Source organism: Colletotrichum scovillei (assembly GCF_011075155.1).
Source record: "Colletotrichum scovillei strain TJNH1 chromosome Unknown Contig00005, whole genome shotgun sequence".
Classification (NCBI taxonomy): domain Eukaryota; kingdom Fungi; phylum Ascomycota; class Sordariomycetes; order Glomerellales; family Glomerellaceae; genus Colletotrichum; species Colletotrichum scovillei.
Window position 1 is genome coordinate 2,691,539 of NW_023336263.1, and position 20,688 is coordinate 2,712,226.

Genomic DNA, 20,688 nt, shown 5'->3' on the forward strand with positions numbered 1-20,688 from the left:
ACTGCAAGTGATCCAAGCTTGCTTCCTCAAGATATGCAAGAAGAACTGTATGGATTCTTCTTGGAGTTGAAGAAAATCGAAAGCTGGTTTGGGGTTGGCCCCTCTATCTTCCTCTTCGCGGTGGACATCTTACTATCACTTTCGCTCGGTCCGCTTTCCGTTCCATTCGAGTTTTATGAAGTGAACGGCTGCTACAGTCTGCCTTTGGCCGTTCAGATTCTCGGCAGTATCTGGATAATCTGGAAAGGTAGAAGAATGGTGGCAGCCGCATATCTTGCGTACGAGGCAAACAGCCCATACACCTCCAAGTCGGAGCAAATCTATCTTTGGACGGAAAGCATTCTTTTGTCAAGGGATGGCTGATTTTTACGATACATGTGTTCGAAAAGCCGCAGGTCATGTGGCTCTCTTAGCTAGGCCTCCCGATGGAGACGAAATGAGAACATCATCGTGTCGTGTCCCGGCTTATCGCAGTGGAGTGGTCAGTCCTTAGATGTTTGTCAGCGTAGTGCGGACGTTGAAGGAAGGACCCGAAAACAGATCGAATTTAGCAGAATGAAGCTTACTTTGACAGGTCATTGTTAATGGCCCGTATATTTAGTGAATGTGCAGCTATGGCTTATGGATCGCCTCATACTGCCTCTGTCTCTTCGCTATTCTTAGCAGAACGTCCTTAAAGCTACACCAGGAATAACAAAAAGTACAATAGTGACAATGAAGACATTGTCAAGGATAGCTAAGAATGAGGATATCAAAGAGAAGACCGATGTGCTGAGACCGTAGTCCCTGTCAGATGTTAGCCAGTCAGACAAGAACGTACTATTGGCGACCACGACCTCTTCCATCAATCACATCAATACTCTAAGGCGGCTTATAACGTTAGTAATCTATGCTAACTTGCAATCTATTGCTAACATTAGAGTCTTTTGAAAATTTGCATGCTTAGATGGACCGCTAGAAAGGCCTTCTCTGAGGAATGGGCTTGAAGTGTCGCGGCCGCTTGGTGAGCAAGCTAGACCGCTATTCAAGATCCCCGGTCTGAGGAAAGGACGACCTTTGGAAACTATCCAGGTTTGGCGCCGTCAAGGTTCGGTCTCCACTGCTCTGATAGGTAGGTATATATACCGCCTCAAAGCCTCCCCACCAAAACAGACATCCTTCTTACACCTGACAACCGCCTATTCCTAATACATCCCCCACAGCTCCTCTAACAAAACATCACCAACATGGAATTTACCACGCACCACATCGACCCTCAAGCGGCACACACCCACACAATCATCTTCCTCCACGGCAGAGACAGCACCTGCGCCGACTTCGCGACCGAACTCTTCGAAAGCGAAGCATCAGAACCAGCAAACCACCCACGCACGCTCCCAGACCTACTCCCATCTATCCGCTGGGTCTTCCCCGGCGCCGCGCTCCTTCCCTCCAAGAGATTCGACACCGAAATGTCACAGTGGTTCGACGTCTGGTCGTTGGAAACCCCAGAAGAACAAGCCGGCATCCAAACACCCGGCCTAAGGCGAAGCATCGAGAACATCGTCACCCTCGTCGAGAGCGAATCCGCCCTGGTTCCGATGGATAAGATATTCCTAAGCGGTATAAGCCAAGGATTCGCAACCTCCATCGCCGCTTTTCTGACCACGCCGAGGCTAGGCGGATTAGGTGGGCTGATTGGTTTGTGCAGCTGGATGCCGCCGGCTGGGGTCATCGATGAGCTGGCGGAGGAGGGTTCACTTTATCGCGGAGCAAGTGGCGCAGATTCAACGGCCAAGACTCCTATTTTCCTCGCTCACGCTGTGGACGATGAAGTCGTTGATATCAAACTTGGTCGGCAGTTACGGACGACCCTTGATTCGTTCGTGAATTCATGTACAGTGGAATGGCATGAGTATCAATCAGGAGGTCACTGGGTCAACGAGCCGCAGGGTGTGGATGACATGGTCAGGTTTCTGAGGCTTCATATGTGTTGAGCCGGGCTTCACACCCCATTGCACAAGTCGTCGACTCACTGGTCTTTGCGTCTGACATCATACAAGGAAACTTGCAGGTACACGTATTACATGTATATTCCATCATCATGCTCAAGAACGGCAGATGATGCCTCTCTAGTATCCTAGACGCCATGCCATGCTATGCCATGCGCTCTACGCAGTGCTCTCTGTTCGTCTCAGGCCTGACGAGCTTCTATCCCAAAGCTCAAAGCCATCCAAGGCGACGCCGTATACCCCTCAGCGGAAAGGTATAATTCTACGCTCAAATCAACCACCGCCTTTCCACAAGGTGGGTCATCTCCCACCCAGAATGGATCTCAAGACATCACGACTCAAGACTCAACCTCCATCTCCAAATCCGGATCCACCTCCGTCCCCAAATCCCTCTCCTCCAAAAACCGCCTTCCAACAAGCTCATCAGGCAGATACTCCTGCCTCACCCTGCCCTCCCGATAATTCGGCGGGTACTTATACTCCGCCCCATACCCCATCTCCCTCATCAACCTCGTAGGCGCGTTCCTCAAATGCAACGGCACAGGTAACGCCGCTACGCCAGGCTCCTTGAGCGCCGCGTAGGCATTATTCAGACCCCTATACGCCCTCGTGCTCTTCGGCGCGAGACTCAGCGCCACGGCGCAGTGCGCGAGAGGGATCCTAGCCTCGGGCATGCCGATCTGCTGCGCGGCTGTGTACGCTGCCGTCGCGAGCGGAAGGAGAGTGTTATCTGCCAGGCCGACGTCTTCAGAGGCGATGACGACCATCCGTCGTGCTACGAACAGGGGGTCTTCGCCGGACTGGAGCATGCGCGCGAGGTAATACAGCGCCGCGTCGGCGTCTGATCCGCGGACGGCTTTGTGGAAGGCGGAGATGGTGTCGTAGTGTTGATCGCCTGCGCGGTCGTACACGAGCGTCTTGGTTAGAGAGGCCTTGATGCTCTCCTTTGTCGTCCCCGCGCGCGTCGACAGGGAAAGCGCGAGCTCGAGAAGGTTCAGCGCTGTGCGGGCGTCGCCGTCCGAGAAGGCGGCCAGGTACGTCACCAGCTCCGCGTCGACGAGCGGGCTACCGGGAAAGTTATTCGTTCGCGCCTCTTCGTCAATAGCACGGAGGAGGATTCTCGCCACGTCTTCGCTGGAGAGCTTCGAGAGAGTAAACGTCCTACACCGCGAGAGCAGCGCGCCCTGAACTCTAAAGGAAGGGTTCTCCGTCGTGGCGCCAATAAGTGTAATCGTACCCGCCTCAACGGGCTTCAGGAAAACGTCCTGCTGCGACTTGGAGAAGCGATGTATCTCGTCGCAGAAAATAATAGTCTTGCGGCCCGTAAGAGCACCCTCATTAGCCGCCTCCGCAAAGAGCTTCTTGCACTCGGCCACGCCGGACGATGTGGCATTCATCTCGATGAATCGCGAACCAACACTATGTGCTATACACCGCGCAATCGTCGTCTTGCCGGTTCCCGAGCCGCCCCAAAGAATCATTGAAGGCACGCGGTCCGACTCGATGAGGCTGCGCAGCACGCCGTGCGGGCCGACAAGATCCTGGCCGCAGACTTCGTCTAGGGTTCTAGGACGCATTCGCTCTGCCAAAGGCGCTGCGCGAGCTGTCTTTGTGCGCTTTGCCGAGGGACCGATTTCTGGTGGTTGTGTTTGTTGGGTTGCTTCGCTATCTGTGTCGGTGGCCGTCGCCATGGGAGAGGGTAGCTCGCCTGGCCCGTCGTCGAATCTCCGTTTCATGCCCGCCATGGGCCGAGTAGTCGTCGCTGCTGCTGTCGTCGTGCCATTGGACGGGGTCGTCTGGACTTTGGCGGGAGGGGCATGGCGCTTCGGTGCGGGGGTCGAGAAGAAGGAGGAGGCGGGTCGTTTGGCTTGTGATGAGGTGAGCGTAGAGCCGGAAGTGCCATTAGACTGTGTCGCTGTCGGCGGGGAGGATGTTCGTTCGGGGTTGAAGATGTGGTTTTGGCAGCCTGAGTCGATGTGGGAGTTGATCAGCGTCTCCTTGACGGGTTTGTTGCAGATGGGGCAGTCGACTGCTGCCATTTTGAATGGAAGACGGAGCTGTGACGCATGCAATGGGGTTGCTTTGGTTCGTGATTGACCTGCGTTTATGTCGAATGGTCCGGATTCGTCAATTCGTGTCAGTCAGCAATGTTGGTGCAACTATCGCGAATTCGTGTGAATTTGGAGGTTGAGCTGTGACTGGAGGAGACGCGCCTTTGGGGGAATTTTTGAGTGCAATGACGCGCCTGGCAATTGAGCTCGAAATTCTAGTGGGGCACGGCACGCCTCGCTCCGCACTTCAGGTACCTCCAGGCTTCTGGAGGTCCCTTGACTCCACTGCCGTCTAGAGGCGACTGCCAGCGCCAGGGGTCTCGATTCACAGCCGTCGGGTAAGAAGCCGCGCTCTCTCTCGACGGTGGGGCTGCCCGGCACTCGGATTCGGTCGGAGATACACTGTGGTTTCCGTCCGCCCGTTATGCTCGGCATACGGATACACAGTGTTACGTATGATCTCATTGAACACAGCAAAATGGTTGATTCACTCTTCAGGTTCAATTGATAATGAAACTAATAATCTCAGTGATTCGCGCCCGGATGATGAGCCGGGTCTTCTCGTAGGTATCATTACACCTGTATAAAACGCCTCCCAATGCCTTTATCCTCAACCCGAAATGTCAAAAGTGCTCGGAACGGAGCCGTGATGTACAAAGACGCCGTAGCATGAGTTGATGCCGGTGCCGGTGCCGTCAGCAGTCTCCCCTTCTCTATGATGGAGACGACGGCCATGTATGAAGTGTATATCGAAGCCATTGACCCGCTTACGAAAGCAGCGCATGCTCATGCTGTCTCTTCTCTCGCTGGCGACTCATTCAGTCTGCTGTTTACAAACTCCCCTCAAACCATGAAAGACTCTCCGCAGCCACACTGCTCCTCTGTTCAAGTGGTTAGCATGTTGTTTAACCAAAACGACAAGAAGCGACGTAGACTCACTGATATTCGGGTTCTTGAACACAAACCGCTGGCTCAGCTTGTCCTCAACCCAGTCCATCTCGCTGCCAATAATGCTGAACAGCGCCTTGCTGTCAATCAGCACCTTGACGCCATCCTGCACAACCTCCTCGTCGAAGCTACCCGGCTTCTCGACGTACTCGAGGTGGTACGCCAGGCCCGAGCACCCCCTGTTCCGCACGCCGACCTTGATCAACTTCGGCTCCGGCTGGTCCAGCATCGCGCGCAGCTGCTCTACCGCCGCGGGGCTGAGCTTCATCGCTGCCTTGCGGGCACGGAGCGTGCGCTTCGGACGGGCGGCTGACTTGGGGGTTTGGGCTGCTTGTTCAGAAATCTTTGGCGCGGGGGCTGCGGCGGCGGCGGTTGCTGCTGATGACGTCGTCGTGGCCTTGGCTGCGGCGGATGTGGTCGCTGCTGTTGTTGTCTTTGTCGTCGAGGACTGTGTGGCGGAGGAAGAAGAGGAAAGAGTGCTCGGTGTTGAGGATTGTTGGTGGGTTGTCGCCATTTGCGAGGGGATCTTGGGGGGTCTCGTCTCGTTGACCTTCGGCAGAGCATCCGGCGATGCGATGGAGCTCTCGGGGATGCCGTCGCCTCTCGCAGGAGGGAGTGTGTTGTTTGAGTAGAGAGGGTATGACTGGAAAGACGGGCTGCCGTAGGCGCGACGAGCAGAGGCGCACTGCAATGCCGTGCAGGAGCGGCGGAACGCCACTCTGCTGAGTATCCTCGGTGCATTCATCTTTGTGCTGGAGGTTGTGTGTGTGTGTGTGTCTGTTTGTGACGAAGTCGAGTTTGCTAGAGGGAATCACACAAGGCGAGGTTGCTTCCCCTTTGGTTTTGTTGTGTTTGTCGTCGAAAGATCAGGTGTTGAGGTTGAGAGGGTTGAAAATCATTCGACGGTGACGAAAGAAACAGGCGGGAATTGTAGGTCGGAGGTTTTTGCGGTCAGGATGGATTGGCAATGGGAATGTGGCTGGCACTCGGAGCAAAGCAACAGAAGCTGGGGCCAAGGGGGGTCATTTGACAGGTTCTCGCCGTGGCGCGGCTATGACATGGTGAGCGGTCCCCAGTGTACCGGGTGCTCTGCAGCCAATCAGAAGCCTGTAATTTGTCAACGGCCGGGACAGATGACAAAGCAGCCTCTTTTCCTTCAGTGCCTTTTGGGCATTAACTGTCCATTGCTTCATTTCTCATGACTAACAAACACCTTGAGAGCCTCAAAGGCATTGTCCATTCTTTCCTTCTCCAAACTACCTTAGTCAGGTACTCTGTTTGTCCAGTGTTACACTACATTGCCGAGTTTCCTGGACTCTCGGGGAATCGACGTGGTTCGAGATTAGGTTTGCCCGGACTGACAAGGAAGAACTCACATCCAATCCTGAACAGCCTGTGGAACCACACTTGACATGCCGAATAACAACCTTGAAGGTCAAGGGCTCGAGGTTGACATTAGCTCTTAAGGCTGGAGCCGCAGTCAACAAGCCTCAAATCAGCATGCCAAACATTGATCAACCAGACTCCAACACAATGTTTCATGAGAATCATCTCGGGTGTCATTAATATCATACAGTCTATCACCCATCCCTCCTTGCCTCACATCTTACCGCTCCACCAACCCTCTGACATCAGCCACAGCCGCTCTCGCCATCTTCTTCAACAACGTCCTCTCATCCGCTTCACGGTACCGATCCCACGTATCAAGCCCCTCCTTCGCTTGTATACTCAGCGTCTCGTACCCTTGCTTGATCACCTCCGTCACCTGCATGCTCGTCAGGTTCCCCTTCTTCTTGCCGCCCTCCGCCAGCAGCTCCTTGTAGTGCGTGCTCACGCTAATGAGCGTGTCAATCGAGTTGCTCGGCCTCTTGCCGAGCTGATAGCTCTCCTTGAACTTGGTCAGCGTGTCGCCAGCTTCGACGACCTTGTAGAATAGATCGTCGTACGCCGCTGGCGATGGCAGGAATCCTTCGCCTGCCGACAGCGAGAGCGCAACCAGGTTGACGACATTGTCTAAAAGGAGGTCGATTTGCGAAAGGTCCTTCAGGTCCGCGACATATTGCGTCAGGAACCGAATGAGGTTCAGCAACGCGCGGAAGAGGTCCGCCCAGTGATATGTCAGTCGTGTCCGTGACCGTGAGAGATATGAAATCACCCGCAGCAGGATTCCGACGCAGAGTGTGTAGAGTCCGACGTCCAGCCTCCTCCGTAGGTTGTGTGTGATGCCGTCCACCATAGTATCCAGCACGGCCGTCGCCAGGATCCGGTCCCCTCTGACCAGCGGGAGGAACGGTTGCCTCTGGCGACACAGACGGACTTGTCCCTTGGACTCTTCGCTGCATATCCGCTTGCATAGTACGGGGTCCTCGATTAGTAGGCGGAAGACCATCAGGTTGAGATGCGAGTAGTGTGTCGTGCGTTCGGAGAGATGGGCGTGCTGGAGGAGGTATGAGGTGAGCGATGTGAAGGCTGCCAATGGCTGCTCTTCGCCCTTTTCGGCAGGCAGAGTGGCGAGGTTGAAGCAGAACAGCTTGTTGGCGTGGGTAAAGTCGTAGGTTGCTAGCAATAAGGCGGCTTCCTCGCCGGGTCTGCTGCTTGTTAGATGCCACATTTCTTCGTTCCAAGGTCAGCCAGACGATACTCACAGCTTTGTAAACATCTGTTTCATGGTCTCGGCATCGTAGACGGGCTTCTTCTCCGGCTTGGGACCCCTCGCAACCGCGCCAAGGCCAATCATACGCAGGGTGCCGTTGAATGTCCACCCCTCGGGCAAATCATCTTGTACATCCACGAATTGTGTAGTCAAGCTTTCGCATGTTTGACCGATGCACCGGATGATCTTCTTAATGGTCGCCTCGTTGACAAAGTCGTTTAGTCGCATCTGGTAGGGGTTCTGGAACTCGAATTTGTTGTAGTTCGCCAAGAGGCCTAGGAGAGAAAAGGGGCTGAGGATACGCTCTGTCGTGTCGGTGTCTTGTATGAACTGCGGGATCGTTAGTTGAGGCTCGCACAAATTGCAAGAGTAGGATGATCTCACCTTCATTACTGAGGGGAAGAGATCCCTCTGAATAAAGTATGTCAAGAGACTGGTCTGGTATGCGCCCGCCGTCACAGCCAGGACAACCTCAACAGCCTTTTGTCGCAATTCCACTGCAACGTGTTAGTCTGTCTCGTGCTTGGCTGTAACTACGTCCTCTTGCGCCAAACTCACAGCTCTTCCCGCTCCTAATGATCTGGTCCACAGCGCCCACAAAGTCCGTAAAGATCGTATCGACATAATCGATCCCAGCCAAGACGATGATGATATCCGAGCTAGGGTGTGCGTACTTTTTCGAAAGAGCCGAGCAGAGGAACACGCTTAGAGTCTACCGTCCTCCCAATCCAAGTCAGCAACTCTACTAGCACCTTCCAAACCTCGCCTCGGCGCAAAAGCCAAGGAATCAGCTTGTGCCCCTGGTTTACTCACGTCAAGCGCATGCAGATCTGCGACACCCTGCCCACTCTTCATAGCAGTAACAGCGCGCGCAAACAGCTCCCTGGTATGCTCCTCCAACGCAAGCATGTCTGCCGGCCCGAGGCCATCGAGAATTCGCTTCAGGGCGGGGCGGTCGGGCCGCAGGAGGAAGAACTCGCGCCAGAAGCCCTCGGAGCGTTCTGCGTCATCTTCGGCGTCCTACTCAATCATGGAGATCGTATCAGCGGGTTGCCAGTGTACAGAGTCGTGCTTCTTTGCGTAGCAGTAATGTCTAGGAAGGTACGACCATGTGGTCCGGAAGTTGAAGATCGTCAAGGGGGAATGCTCGGCCAGGCGCAATGGGGCAAGCTCGGGATTCGTGGGTATAGGGATCGAAGAGAACACACACCTAGAGAGAGAAGGTAAGCTACAAGTCCTACATGAAACCGGCGAAAGAGTACCTTGGACACACAGAGACATGGTCGAGGGGTCACAAAGGCAGGGAGAAGCGGAGCTGTCGAACCTTGAATAGCGACTCGTACAGCTGTACGATCTTGGGCTTGAAGACCTCGGGCGGGGCCTGACGGGTCAGCGGCGACGCTTCCATTCCCGAGGTATGGCGATCTGTGGCGATGAAAACGAAGAATTGGCTACCGCTTTATGTCGGAGGCAGCGGGAGGAGGGCAGGTAATCTGTAAATGTTTGGTTTTGGGGGCTGACGACGTCGGTCCGGCAGCACGCGAGCTAACCGTTGCGATACGCGTTCCGATAAAAAAAAAAGATGGAGAGGTCCCCGTTACAGCTCAGGGATTCTGCACCGTTTGCTATCTGGGTTGGCACGGTTTTAAACGGTTACTTGCTCGCAATAGATACAGTGCTTCTAGAAATGATGACTGTACTTGCACATGCGCATTCTCCCCCTGAACTCGGGCTGCCTCCAAAAAAAGATCGGGACACTTGTCCAGCGCCAGAAACATCCATGGCATGTTTCATGCACGGGCGCATCATAATCCAGTCTTTCTCCGTAGGGCTGATATTGATATTCTAACTACAGGGCCGCCGATCCAACCGTCTTCCCAACCCCCAAGGCCGACGCCTCTGTTCCATCTCCATCGTATCAAGCTCTTTACCTCTGCCAAGAAGCGACCAGCTTACCAAGTTAATGAAAGTTACAACCCAGGGTCTTTCCCATCCTAGCCGCATCGAGAACCGAGTCAGCGAGAGAAGAACCGCCGTATGCGCCCTTTGTGGTTGACCGAGCCCTCGCCTTGCATTTCTTGCGCCGAGTAATCATCAAATGTGGGTTGCTGAGGCGCCTGCTTCGGCAGAATTGATTTCTCCCTGGCCTTAAAGACTCGGCGTATCTCTTGTTCCTTAGCAGCAGCAGCATCTCTGTCGGGGCCGGGCGACATTTGTAGAATGTGTCGCCGAGCAGCAAACTGCCGCTTACGCTCTGCCAATCTTCTAAACCACCATGAGTATTCGCTCTCTCTTGCATCTGGGAGTTCAGAAGTCTTCGAAACTCTCGGGCCTAGAAGGCTTTCCGAAGTCTGACTTTGGGGCGCACCCTCCGAATGCTCATTCGAGGTTTGGTGGTTCTGCTGAGGGTTGGCGCCAGCATCCGTGGCTTGGTCCGTCTTCGGGTCCTCGGCAGGCACCCATATGACCAAGTTGAAATCCGCCGGCTCTGGACCTTGGTCGAATTCCACAAACGAGGCAATTTGGTCAGTGAAGGCTTTGATCTCTTCAAGCGCTTTTTGACCCAAGATGACATCATGGATACAACTCTCAAGAATGTGGAATTGGAACACCGCATCATCACGGCTTAGGGGAGAGCCCGACTGGCCCATGCAGGCCCAATGTGCCCATGCAGAACCCATTGTCTTTTCCACGTTCCCGTTAGGAAATCGCAAAAGACGTTGATCATTCCAATCGATGGTATCATGCCAATTCGTATGGCGGCGTGCAAAACTGGACGAGACGAGGTTCGACTCGGAACCCGAGTCGGCAAGTGCCAGGACCGCAACATCGCCGATTCTACCTTGAAGCCGCTGGCTCACAGATCCAACACTGCTTATGAGGAGAAACGATTTTGCCCAAGGAGGTCGGGGGGCTCCGCTCAAACGGGCGCGGTACTGGTTCATTGTCCCCGAAGTTGTGAGAAATTCGCTTCCTAGGATAACATCATGAGCGAGATCATTGATGACCTGGAACGCGATGTTCCAGGATTTATCAGGATCGTATGCGAAATTCCATACAGCATTGATGGTACCGGCACTCATGATGGTCTTGCCGTTGGCCATTCGAAGACCTGTGTCTTGAGCCTCTGGCAGGCCGGGTGGTGGCTCGAGACCGAGTCCTTTGGCAAGCGAAGAAGACATCAAGTTGCAGCCAGCGCCAGTATCGGGAATCGCATTGACCGTTTGACCTTCTATCGCTCCTTGAGCCATAAGCATGCCGCCTGATGCAAGTCTTGGCATCCAAAATCTGTCTGCTGAAAAAAGGCAATGTCATTCGCGTCAGCTGTATTTGGGGCAAAGTGACGAGACGGCTGTGGTGCATCCTTACAGATACATTCTCCAGACGCGACGAAATCGGCATACAGGCATCGCAATTTTGGGTCTGAAAGGATATTGTATGCATGTCGTATCTTGGAACATTCTCGTTCTCCTAGTAGGCTGTAGGGTGAATATCGCTCTGATTCCTTCCAGCATTTAATGGCGTCTTTTTTGCGACATGCTGAATTCTCATAGGAAAAGTATGCCTGCAGTTTCCGTCTGTAAGCCGCTTTAACCTCGATTTGCGTGGCAGTTTCTGGAATGCCCAGAGTCTCATAGAACTTATCGGATTCTGAGAAGCGAACCATATTGAACGCTTTTGACGCTTTTTTGACGTATAGAAGGACCGTCAATTTAGGCAACGTCTACAACTCATGAGGCGGGAGAGAAACCAGCAAGCTCGCTACTAGAGGCAAGGAGAGATCAGGCTTTGATATTCCTGAGTATGGCTATTCAAGTTCAGCTGCGCCCCTAACAAGCCATGCTTGCAGGGTGTGTGATTGGTCACTTCGTCTCCAAGGCATACTTGCACATTGATACCAGACATCCAACCAAGAGCTCCCTTCACCCATGGCAGGCGGCCGGGGTGCCTTGGTCCCCCATTTCCGTAGTTCACTTCCAGATGCCCATCGATGCAAGTAGATCTTGGCGTGCACATGATGAAACAATCCTCGCTAAGGAAGGCCTGATCAAGATACGTCTCTGCCTTGCCCTTGAGAATCCAGACCGACTGCCCGCTCTTGATACATTATCTTCCCAGACTCTCTCAGAAAGTGGCTGCCGTGAGCAGTTCGACTGCCCCAAATGGCAGCCGCACCGCCCATTTCACTAAGCCACGCAGCTTTCGCGGATTTCCTTGCTTCTGATCCTGAGCTGTCAGTATTTAGAAGTTTCCAAGCTCTAAGCGCTCGGAACCTCCTTCACCTGCAGTCGAAAATGCTGGACATCGAAGCCGAGCTACAAAAGTCTGACGATGATGACGCCACAAACGTCGATGATGCTAGCCGTCTCGCTACCAAGTGCTGGGAAGTGTTTGCATTAAGAGCTCAAGAAAAGGATTCAAAAGAGGCCAAGAAGATGGCTCTTGTGAATCGACTGCAACAAACCATCAAAGAATACCGTACGTGCCTCGAAGGTTGAGCATTAGTGCAATCGTTGTGACGGAATATAGATGAAGCTTTGCTTCTGCGAAGCCAAGTAATGAAGTTCACAACCCCCAACGACCGAGTCTTCCGCGTCTTCCAAGGCTGGTTCGACTCCGAACAACCCTTCCTCGGACACAGCCACAATCTACCAAACAAGCGAGACGACTTCATCGCCCTCGCCCCATCATCAGGCGCAGACTTCCTCACCCGAAACCTCGAAGATCTCGCAGGGAGATACCTAGCAGTACGTCAGTCCTTCTCCACCACATCCCCATTAAACAGCTCTTAATAGTCTGAACCAGGGAAAACGACACAAGGAAACAACAGAAGTAAAATACTACTCCGCCCACCTCGTAACCCGCCTCGTCACGATCATCACCGTCCTCGCCGCCTCCCTCGTCATCCAAGCCGCCATCGTCACCCTCTACCTCGTCCGCAACGAGGTCCTGCGCCTCTGCATGATCGCCGTCTTCACCAGCGTCTTCGCGGCCAGCTTAGCCGTCATGACGGACGGGCGGAGGACGGATATCATTCTGGCGACGGCGGCCTGCGCGGCGGTGCTGGTGGCTTTTGTCGCGCAGGATTGAGATTTATAGCAGCTTTCGGATTCGGGTTTCCTGGTTTGGTGTCGATTGTACAAGTCGCAAGCTGGGAGGTTCAGGCCTGAATCTGATGGCCGGATGTCAGCTTCTTGGGAAGGGATACCTATTTGCATGACTACTGAGGTTCTTGGGAAGTTAGACCTCTTCTCCGGCGTAGAGACGACTGACGCCGATCTCGTATGAGGTGTGACGTTGTGGGTCCGGCCGGGAAACAGAGAACGGGCTCCGGCCGCCGGCCCCACCAAGCGTGAGGGGTCACACTCAACGATGAGAGCACTCCGAGACGAATAAGTCGATCTCGGCGTTATACGTCATCTTGGTGACAGTGATGGCGGTGATGGTATTGGTAGACCTAGCTGGCAGTGGCAAACAGCCTACGGAATCACAGTCAACTTAATTTGGCTCAAAGGCTTTTTGTCTTTAATTCCACAAAGCCTTGCTACCAGAAGAAGGAAGACATATCAATTCACAGAGTTCGCGCACGTTCGCACATGGAAGATTGCCGATGAGACCTGGTAGTAACATTCCTCTACCTCCAACTGAGAACCGAATCCTCTCCAGGCTCAAGTAGAAGCACCTGCTTCATACAGCCGCTTATCCTGGGCCAACTCTTGCCGCTCTCCCCCAAAAACTTAACAATGACTGGACCACATGAAAAGCAGACGAGATTCACAGTTGTGATTATTAGAATTGATTTGTATACGTTGGATGTAATGTAATAATCCCCTAGTACCTGGTATAGGTAAACCCGAGAAAACCATGTCCCCCAAAACCCCCCAATTGTATCCCAATGCTTCGCATCGCTCTGTGCGTCGCAAACCACCCAAAGGTTATTCAAACAAAAGAAAAATCAATCCAACTCCCCTCGCAATGCCATGGTTGTGTGTGATTGTTTATATACAGCTCCCGCAGACTGTGCGTCCGCCCAGAGATTAGTGTGTAGGTAGGTAGTTGGTCGGTCGAGGTATTGTAGATCCGGGCTGGCCTTCGTCTAGTACATGACACTCTGCCTCCAGCGCTCGATGGACTGCATCTGCCCATTGTGACCGGGTTGCATAGGCATCTGCATCTGCTGCATCGGCATCGGCGCCATACCTGGCTGCATACCCATGGGTTGCATCTGCATTGGCACACCCATGCCTCCGCCGTAGGGGTTCATGCCGTTCATGCCCCCCATGTTGTTCATGCCTCCCATACCACCAGCAGTGTAGCCTCCGTATCCGCCCAGATTCGGCTGGCTCATCTGAGCCATGCCTGGATTCCCGTACACTTGATGCTGCTGCTGCATTGGCTGCTGGAATGGCCCTCCGTAATTGCTCAAGGCCATGCTAGAGCGATTCCATCCACCAGGTCCCATATTGACGCCCAAGGTGGCATTGACAGGCGGGAGTCCAGGCTGCGCAAGGAGACCTCGAGCACCCGGCCCGCCGCCGGTACCTCCGTTGGCGTCGTTGAAAGCGCCATTCTTATAGCCACCACTCCGCTGGTTGTTCGGTCCCGTCAGGGTCTGCGGCATCTGGGCGCGGACTGCAGCCATCTTGGCCTCTTGTTCCCGAACCTTGCGCCTCTCCTGCTCAAGGCGGCGCTGCTCGTCCAGAGCTGGGTTATACGCAATCGGGTGAGAGTTGAGGACGTCAGCCAGACTGTGCTTCTTGCGAAGCGTAGGCGCTTCGGCCTCAGCCTGGACCGGCCCGCCGCTGAGCATCATCTCCTGCTCGCGTGCCTCACGTTCGGCCTGCAGTCTCTTCCTACGCTGGCCAAGCGTCTCCTCTCCCTCCTCTGGCTGGGCCTCCTTCTCCTTGCCCTTGTCTCCAGGTTTCTTATCATCGTTATCGCCAAACTGGGCGAGGATCTCCGCAGAGAATGCGCGACTGACAGGGCGGGCGTTGGGGAGATTGTTGTGTTCGGCTTCGTCCTTGGCCCTAAGGCGTCGCATACGCTCGCCAAGGGTCTCTCCAGCAGTAGCTTCGTCCTCCGACTCCTCCTCGGGCCTCAAGTGCTCGGCGGAAGGCATCTGGTTGAGACGCATCTGGCTCAGACCAGCGTTGAGGGTAAAGTTGCTCCTCTGCTTGGCCAATATCCTTGGAGGTTCTTGGCCGTGGAGACGGGCACGACGGGCACTCAGAGGCTCATTCTCTTCCAGGTCACGACGCTCCATCAGACCCATAGGTCGATTCTTCTCGGCCACGTGCGGGTTGCCGGCGTACAAAACGCCAAGCGGAACCTCGTCTTCGTCGGAGCTATGGTCCTCTTCCCTGGCGCCATCGACTTCCCAGGCAAGGGCAATCTTCTTCTTCTCACGGTGCCGCTTCTGCGTCTCGGCAACCGCGTCCAGCTCGATGAGGGTAGCATGCATGCCGTTCTGCCCAACGTTACGGTTCGGGTTCTGAGTGCGCATTTTGGCGTGGTACTTGCGCAACTGCAGCTCAGCGAGGAGGGTGGTGGGGGGCCCATCGAGAACTCCTGCAAACTCATCGACTTCCTCTTCTTCCTCTTCCTCATCTGAACCCTCGCCCTCGGCCTTTTCCCTATCCTCGCCGTCGACGTGATCAGAAAGAGCTTGGTTCTCTTCTCTGCTGCCGGCCATGGAGTTCTTCCTGGATCCATTGTCGGATTTCTTGCTGAATGGCATAAGTCCGCCCTTCTTCTTCTGCGAGGCGGCCCGAACATGCTCTTCGGGAAGCAAGACGGTGGCGGTGGACTTGCGGTTCTTCTTCTTATCGGGGCCGTACGTCTCATTGCCCAACTTTCCTGCGAAAGCGTGGTCGGTGAAGGCACTGACAGGGGCATTGGCAGAGGCATCAAGAATGCTATCGAGCGTCGCCATCGCGGAGCCTCCCTTGACCTCGATCTGCGGTGTTGTGGACGGTAAATCGAAAAAGGCGCTCGCTCGGAGTTGTGGCGGCAGGTTAGAAGCCCTTGGCATTTTGGACTTGCGGCGTTGCGTTGGCGGGGGATCCTCTGGCATGTGTTCTGGTCCTTCACCACCACCAACAGTAGCAGCACCATCACTCGACAGCAACGGGTCGCCCTGCTCGGATGGCACATGGGAATCGACCGCGGCAGGTTCTTTGAGCGATGCGTCACCCGAGTGCTGTCCCCCGATATCGTCTCCAAAAGATGACATACCGTGGCCGGCAAGCGGATCGGGCAACCACATCTTGGACTCGCGAACCTGGGACGCTTCGGGGTCCTGGGGCAGATACTTTGCCTGGCCGAAACCAGGATGGCCCATAGCCTGGAGCACCTTGGAGTGCCTCGCGTTCCGGACCTCAGTCTTGGGCTTCCTGGACAGCTTAGGCGGCAAGTTGAGCATAGCGGGCACTCGAGCGGGGTAGTAGAGCATCTCTTGGCCGGTGAGCTCGTCAAAGTAGGATTGTGGCCGCATAGTATCCCTGTTGTTTCGTGGCATACGTGGCGGCGGCGGTGCTTCGTATTGAGGCTCTGGGATGTCTGGCATGGGCATGGTGTGCGGAACGGGCATGGGCGCGTCGCCGTACTCGCTCTGCTCACGCGAGTCGTACTCGCTCCGCTCGAGGTCTTCCGGCTGGCAATGCACGCCGTCAAAGTCTCCAAAGGCATTGGTGTGGTCAAACGTCGAGGTTGATCTCGGCGTGGGCGGCCTATCGTCAGAGTCTCGCCTGCCGCTGTCTCCGCCAAAGTCCAAGCCCAGGCCTCCAGACTGCTGGTCCATCTCGCCAAGCAAGTTGAAGACACTGCCACGGTTCTCTTCGTTGGTATTGGGACGGCGAATGGTCGCGTCGTCGTCGGCTGTCACAGGGATAGGGGCGTGATCGGCCTCGTCGAGAACACGTCCAGTCAGGGCAACGGGCTCCGACTCGGCAATTTCAGCAAGGGAAGGCTTGCCGGAGCGGGCACTCCTGGTAGACCCCTTTCCAGAACCGTGTCGCGACATGATGGCATCGACGTCGATTTCGGGGCGGCCCCTGGAGTTGTTGGAGCCGGAGCGCAGGCGGCCGGTCAAAGAGTGATTAGGAGACATGACGTAGCCGCTGGGAGAGTAGCCGCCGAGGCGGGCGTTGTTGTTCAGTTCGACGATGGAGGCAACGGGAGGGAGAACGCGAAGGGGACCGGGTTGGGCCGAAGATTCGTCGATGGGGGAGTTTGATGCGGCGAGATTGGCGGCAAGTATGGAGGAACGACGGGAATCGGAACGCTTCAACTCTCCATGCAAGTCGCGGATGGCGTCCTCGATGGAGCTGGTCATAGACAGGCGTTCGGCCGACTTCTCGAGAGCAGCGACGTTTGTGGTGTAGGCGCCGGAGCGGCAGTTGAGGTCGGGAACGGGGTGTTTGAGTGTAAAGGTGCCCGAGTCGGATGTTGTACGAACGACTGGTTGGGCGACGGGACGAAAGAGTGTGGATGCCGAAGAGGCGTTTTGATGTTGCTGTTGTTGCAAACTGTCCTGGATCTGAGAGATGAGGCTGCTGTTGGATCGCAGGGACGAGGTGGAGATGTGACGAGCGAGAGCAGCAGGGGCGGAGAGAACAGTCGAGGAGGGTGAACAGGCGGCGAAGGAATTGGAGGCGGTGGTAGAAGTCGAGGTTGCCGGGCTCGTGATGGTGCCAGTTGCAGCAGCAAAGGATCTCGTATTGTGGTCGCTCGTATTCAGGTTGTCTGCGGTGGTGGTATCGATATTTTTCGTATGAAGGGCCAAGGGGGCAGACGCAGAGGCCATGACTCTGCCCGTGGGCATTGGCTGCTTCTCCTGGATGGCTGCTGTTGGCGCTGCCGCGGGCGCTGGCTGGGGGCCCTGTAGCCGGAGGGACGTGCTGGCGCCATCCCTGACGCTACCGGCAGCCGTGTCCTTATCGGATCCCGTATTCTTATCGTTGCCGACCTTAGGTAAGATTTTCTTATCGGTGCACATATCGTTATCGCTGTTCCTTTTTGGGTCGCTGGTGTTGGCGGTGGTCCCTGTAATGGTCGCTGTAGTGGTACCCGTAGCAGTGTCGGTAGACGCAGCAGCAGCGGCAGCGGCAGCGGTAGTGCACCTGTCCTCCAGCTCCATTTCCATCTCTTCGTCTTCGTGCGCCCTGCCCCGTCCTCTCCCCCTGTTCACCTGCAGCGGATCTAGCGACAGCGGCGTCGACCCGGCACGGCGCTGGCGCGGGCTCCTAGACGAAATTGCGAATGGCGGCACCTCGTCATCTTCGTACTTTTCGCACTCTTCGTTCCGGTCTCCAACATTCCTTGATTCTGCCTCTGTGCTGTGACCGTCACCGTCCTCCTTTTGACTTTTTCTCGAGTGCGACCCTGACCGCCGCGGCCGAGACTCTATTTCCGTCGTGTCGCGTGCGCCCGAGACATTCTTCTCTTCGTCTGCGTCTGCCGCTGCCACCATTCCTGTCGTTGCCAAAGTCGTTCCGGTCGCCGCATGCGATGGTAGTGTCTCTTCGTGTAAGCTTAATCCTGAATATGCTTCTCTCGACCTCGACCTCGTCCTAGTCTCCTGTGTATGCGCTGCCATCGTCGTCGCTGGCGGTGGTGACGTCGACCTCTGCTGGTCGCCGAATTTCGGGCTACTCGTCGTCTTGTGTTCTCCTGCCACGCTACTGCTGCTACCGCCAAAGCTCAAGTCGAAGTCGCGATCGGGAAACAGGTCGCTGTCCATGGACAGAGGCGTGAAGCTCTTGTCGGCAAGAGACAGAAAGTTGGCGGGACTGGGCGTTGCCGTGGCGGATACGGACGGCTGTGAAGACGACGAGGCCAGGTCTTTTGTGTAGTCTCGGTCTTGTGCTCTTGTTTTCGTTCTCGTTCCTATTCCCATACCGCCTGCTGCTGCATCTGCGTCGCTGAAGTCTGAGCCCATGGACGACGTCGAGGACCTGCGCACCGAGGCGTAGGCTGCGTGCGCCATTGCTGTGATGGAGACTCAAAACGAGTTTTGGGCGCAGCAAAAAAGATTATAAGCACGGTAAAACGTCGTCAATGTTTGCTTGGTTTGCGACTTTCTCGGTTCCGTCGAGTCTGGGGTGCGTTCGTTTGGCGGGCGGTGATGATGGGATGGCGTTTCCGAGTCGCGGTCCCTGCGTGGGCGGTGCACCTTTGTCCAACACTGTCGTCTGGAGTAAGAAGTGGTTGTTGACCTGTTGCTCAACGGTGATCGAGGATTCACTTGGATGCGCCGACGATGGGACGAAGTCGTGGCGCTTGGGTTTCTCGTTCACTCTTGGCGTTTGCTCTCTGTTGTATTGTGTGTGGTCTGTGATATGGCCCTGCTATTGGTGGTATTTGGTGATGCAACAATTTAACTCTTGTGTTCCGTCGTGCAGTGGTAGAATTACCGCTGTTGTTGTTGCTGCTGCTTCTGCTATTGCCTTTCTTCTCGTTGTTTCAATCTGTGAACCTGGTGACAGTGACGTAGCGCGCGAAACATGGAGGATCTGCTGCAAGTGTCGAGCGCTGCTTCGTCGTAGCATCCGGTACCAAAGAAGGCGGTTCGTCGGGAATGCGCCGGTGCAAGGGCCGCGAGTTTCCAAACCCAAGTGTTTCTTTCGTCGCAGTGCTGATGTGCTGTGTCGATGGATGGTGGGTTGAAAGGTAAGGTACCGGTGGCTGCGCCGAGGGGGTATAAGCCGAATAAGGGACGAATAAACAGAAACCAAAGGACTGTCAAGAAGAAGGATTGCGAGAGACTCAAGGCACAGACGGGGTATAGGAAGCCAAGATATCGTCCTGCTACAACATGCGCCTCCTTTGCAAGAGAAAGAAAGGTGATTAGAGTGTGAGAGTATGTAAGAGAGCGAGGATGAGTGAGAGCAGAGTGAGAGAAAGATGAGTAAGTTGCGAGTGAGCTGCAATGCAATGTCCGAGGACGAGTGACGACGATGGGGGACGGATGGGATGGGACGGATTCGGGGAGGGTGGGAAAGGGTGTGTAGATATTGGGCCATGCTATGGATAATGGAAACACTGCTGTGTATTCCCACAAAGAGCGGGTGTGGATGAGATGGACACCACACTTCTCACTCACTGGGCATAGGTATTCACCTGCTCACTCACTCACTCATTCACACACCCACTGCGGTGGACTGGGGATGGGGATGGGGAACTCTGAACGGGGACGGATACAGCAAGGCAAAAGATAGCGCACGCGCGCGCTCGCCGGGCAGGTTCAAGGGTGGATGGACTACGGAGTACTGGGCAGCGAGCAGGATGTACCCAAGGTCTGGAACCACCCAATTCAAGGAACAAGGAACATGGCAGCACCAGGAGACGGAGAGGTGTCAGCCAGGTCTGGCAGATCATGGTTCCTCTCTCTATCTCTCTCCCGTCCCGTCTCTGTTTCTCTGTACCTATCTGCTTCTCGTGCTCTTCACTTCACCTGAGATCCCAAGTAGGAAAGATGAACAAGATGGACGTACACGCCCCTCCGTTCAAACTTCAACCCCATGCATGGCCCCAAAAGATAAGGTCCAACTGCCTCTGACTTGGCTCTCTCTTTCTTAAACAACAACCCCAGGCCACGCGGTGTGATATGGTGTACACGTGTAAGGTACTCCGTAAAAGTGAGATAGTTTCCGGGGTTGCAAGAAAAAGAAGATGGTATCCGCAGAGAGACACGGACGGCTATCTCATCAAACGCACGCGCGCATGTCTGGGATCAAGCAAACAAATCGGCCAGGGTGGTTGGCAGACAGCTAGACACACTTTTCAGCGAGCCCTTCGAGGTTGGAGGTACGCACTGACGATTGACAGCTGGTCAAACTACTGCGTAGGACAACAAAGCAGCTCCGTCTCCAGCTTTAGGGATCCATTCATCGTCTTCAGCTGGTCCGGTTTGAACAAGTCCCAGTTCCAGACCACGTCCAATCCGCATTCAGGAACTGTTTGTGAACACTGTAGAGTCTAGTGCGGTAGTGTATTACTGGATGCCGGTGTAGGGGGGTGTGAATTTGTCCCCATATGGAAATAC

The 20,688-nt window shown here is 55.0% G+C and overlaps 6 protein-coding genes across 6 annotated transcripts; 2 read left to right on the plus strand and 4 right to left on the minus strand.

Moving 5' to 3' along the window:
* Positions 1-1,171: 1,171 nt before the first annotated feature.
* On the plus strand, positions 1,172-1,976 carry HER10_EVM0008327 (phospholipase carboxylesterase; the record flags this gene model as incomplete). Its single annotated transcript, XM_035477854.1, has 1 exon — positions 1,172-1,976. The coding sequence occupies exon 1, from the start codon at positions 1,227-1,229 to the stop codon at positions 1,974-1,976; it is 750 nt and encodes a 249-aa protein (XP_035334181.1). The 5' UTR covers positions 1,172-1,226.
* A 353-nt stretch (positions 1,977-2,329) lies between these two features.
* HER10_EVM0004347 (ATPase) lies at positions 2,330-4,463 on the minus strand (the record flags this gene model as incomplete). Its single annotated transcript, XM_035473996.1, has 1 exon — positions 2,330-4,463. Exon 1 carries the CDS (start codon positions 4,028-4,030, stop codon positions 2,330-2,332), a length of 1,701 nt encoding a protein of 566 aa, XP_035333908.1. The 5' UTR covers positions 4,031-4,463.
* Positions 4,464-4,522: 59 nt separating this feature from the next.
* On the minus strand, positions 4,523-5,970 carry HER10_EVM0013306 (iron-sulfur cluster assembly accessory protein). The gene is made up of 2 exons (XM_035482668.1): positions 4,982-5,970; positions 4,523-4,923 (listed from the first exon to the last, which is right to left on the minus strand). The coding sequence occupies exons 1-2, from the start codon at positions 5,733-5,735 to the stop codon at positions 4,886-4,888; spliced, it is 792 nt and encodes a 263-aa protein (XP_035334533.1). The 5' UTR covers positions 5,736-5,970; the 3' UTR covers positions 4,523-4,885.
* A 236-nt stretch (positions 5,971-6,206) lies between these two features.
* HER10_EVM0001279 (uncharacterized protein) lies at positions 6,207-9,170 on the minus strand. Its single transcript, XM_035471034.1, has 6 exons — positions 8,968-9,170; positions 8,457-8,663; positions 8,202-8,355; positions 8,028-8,140; positions 7,636-7,973; positions 6,207-7,578 (listed from the first exon to the last, which is right to left on the minus strand). Exons 1-6 carry the CDS (start codon positions 9,049-9,051, stop codon positions 6,597-6,599), a joined length of 1,878 nt encoding a protein of 625 aa, XP_035333710.1. The 5' UTR covers positions 9,052-9,170; the 3' UTR covers positions 6,207-6,596.
* A 2,442-nt stretch (positions 9,171-11,612) lies between these two features.
* HER10_EVM0006958 (uncharacterized protein) lies at positions 11,613-13,086 on the plus strand. The gene is made up of 3 exons (XM_035476526.1): positions 11,613-12,122; positions 12,174-12,391; positions 12,450-13,086. The coding sequence occupies exons 1-3, from the start codon at positions 11,807-11,809 to the stop codon at positions 12,732-12,734; spliced, it is 819 nt and encodes a 272-aa protein (XP_035334085.1). The 5' UTR covers positions 11,613-11,806; the 3' UTR covers positions 12,735-13,086.
* A 357-nt stretch (positions 13,087-13,443) lies between these two features.
* On the minus strand, positions 13,444-19,583 carry HER10_EVM0002627 (uncharacterized protein). Its single transcript, XM_035472333.1, has one exon. It carries the CDS (start codon positions 18,628-18,630, stop codon positions 13,741-13,743), a length of 4,890 nt encoding a protein of 1,629 aa, XP_035333799.1. The 5' UTR covers positions 18,631-19,583; the 3' UTR covers positions 13,444-13,740.
* Positions 19,584-20,688: the final 1,105 nt, after the last annotated feature.

What these genes read in the sequence shown, in the direction of transcription:
- HER10_EVM0006958 (XM_035476526.1), top strand. Translation starts at nt 11,807, where the DNA reads ATGGCAGCCGCACCGCCCATTTCACTAAGCCACGCAGCTTTCGCGGAT. An exon ending in ACAAACCATCAAAGAATACC is followed by an intron (nt 12,123 to 12,173) that starts GTACGTGCCTCG and finishes GACGGAATATAG; the next exon opens with ATGAAGCTTTGCTTCTGCGA. An exon ending in TCGCAGGGAGATACCTAGCA is followed by an intron (nt 12,392 to 12,449) that starts GTACGTCAGTCC and finishes AGTCTGAACCAG; the next exon opens with GGAAAACGACACAAGGAAAC.
- HER10_EVM0002627 (XM_035472333.1), bottom strand. Translation starts at nt 18,630, where the DNA reads ATGGCGCACGCAGCCTACGCCTCGGTGCGCAGGTCCTCGACGTCGTCC.
- HER10_EVM0001279 (XM_035471034.1), bottom strand. Translation starts at nt 9,051, where the DNA reads ATGGAAGCGTCGCCGCTGACCCGTCAGGCCCCGCCCGAGGTCTTCAAG. An exon ending in CAGATCTGCATGCGCTTGAC is followed by an intron (nt 8,356 to 8,456) that starts GTGAGTAAACCA and finishes GGAGGACGGTAG; the next exon opens with ACTCTAAGCGTGTTCCTCTG. An exon ending in AAACAGATGTTTACAAAGCT is followed by an intron (nt 7,579 to 7,635) that starts GTGAGTATCGTC and finishes AACAAGCAGCAG; the next exon opens with ACCCGGCGAGGAAGCCGCCT.
- HER10_EVM0013306 (XM_035482668.1), bottom strand. Translation starts at nt 5,735, where the DNA reads ATGAATGCACCGAGGATACTCAGCAGAGTGGCGTTCCGCCGCTCCTGC. An exon ending in GTTCAAGAACCCGAATATCA is followed by an intron (nt 4,924 to 4,981) that starts GTGAGTCTACGT and finishes CCACTTGAACAG; the next exon opens with AGGAGCAGTGTGGCTGCGGA.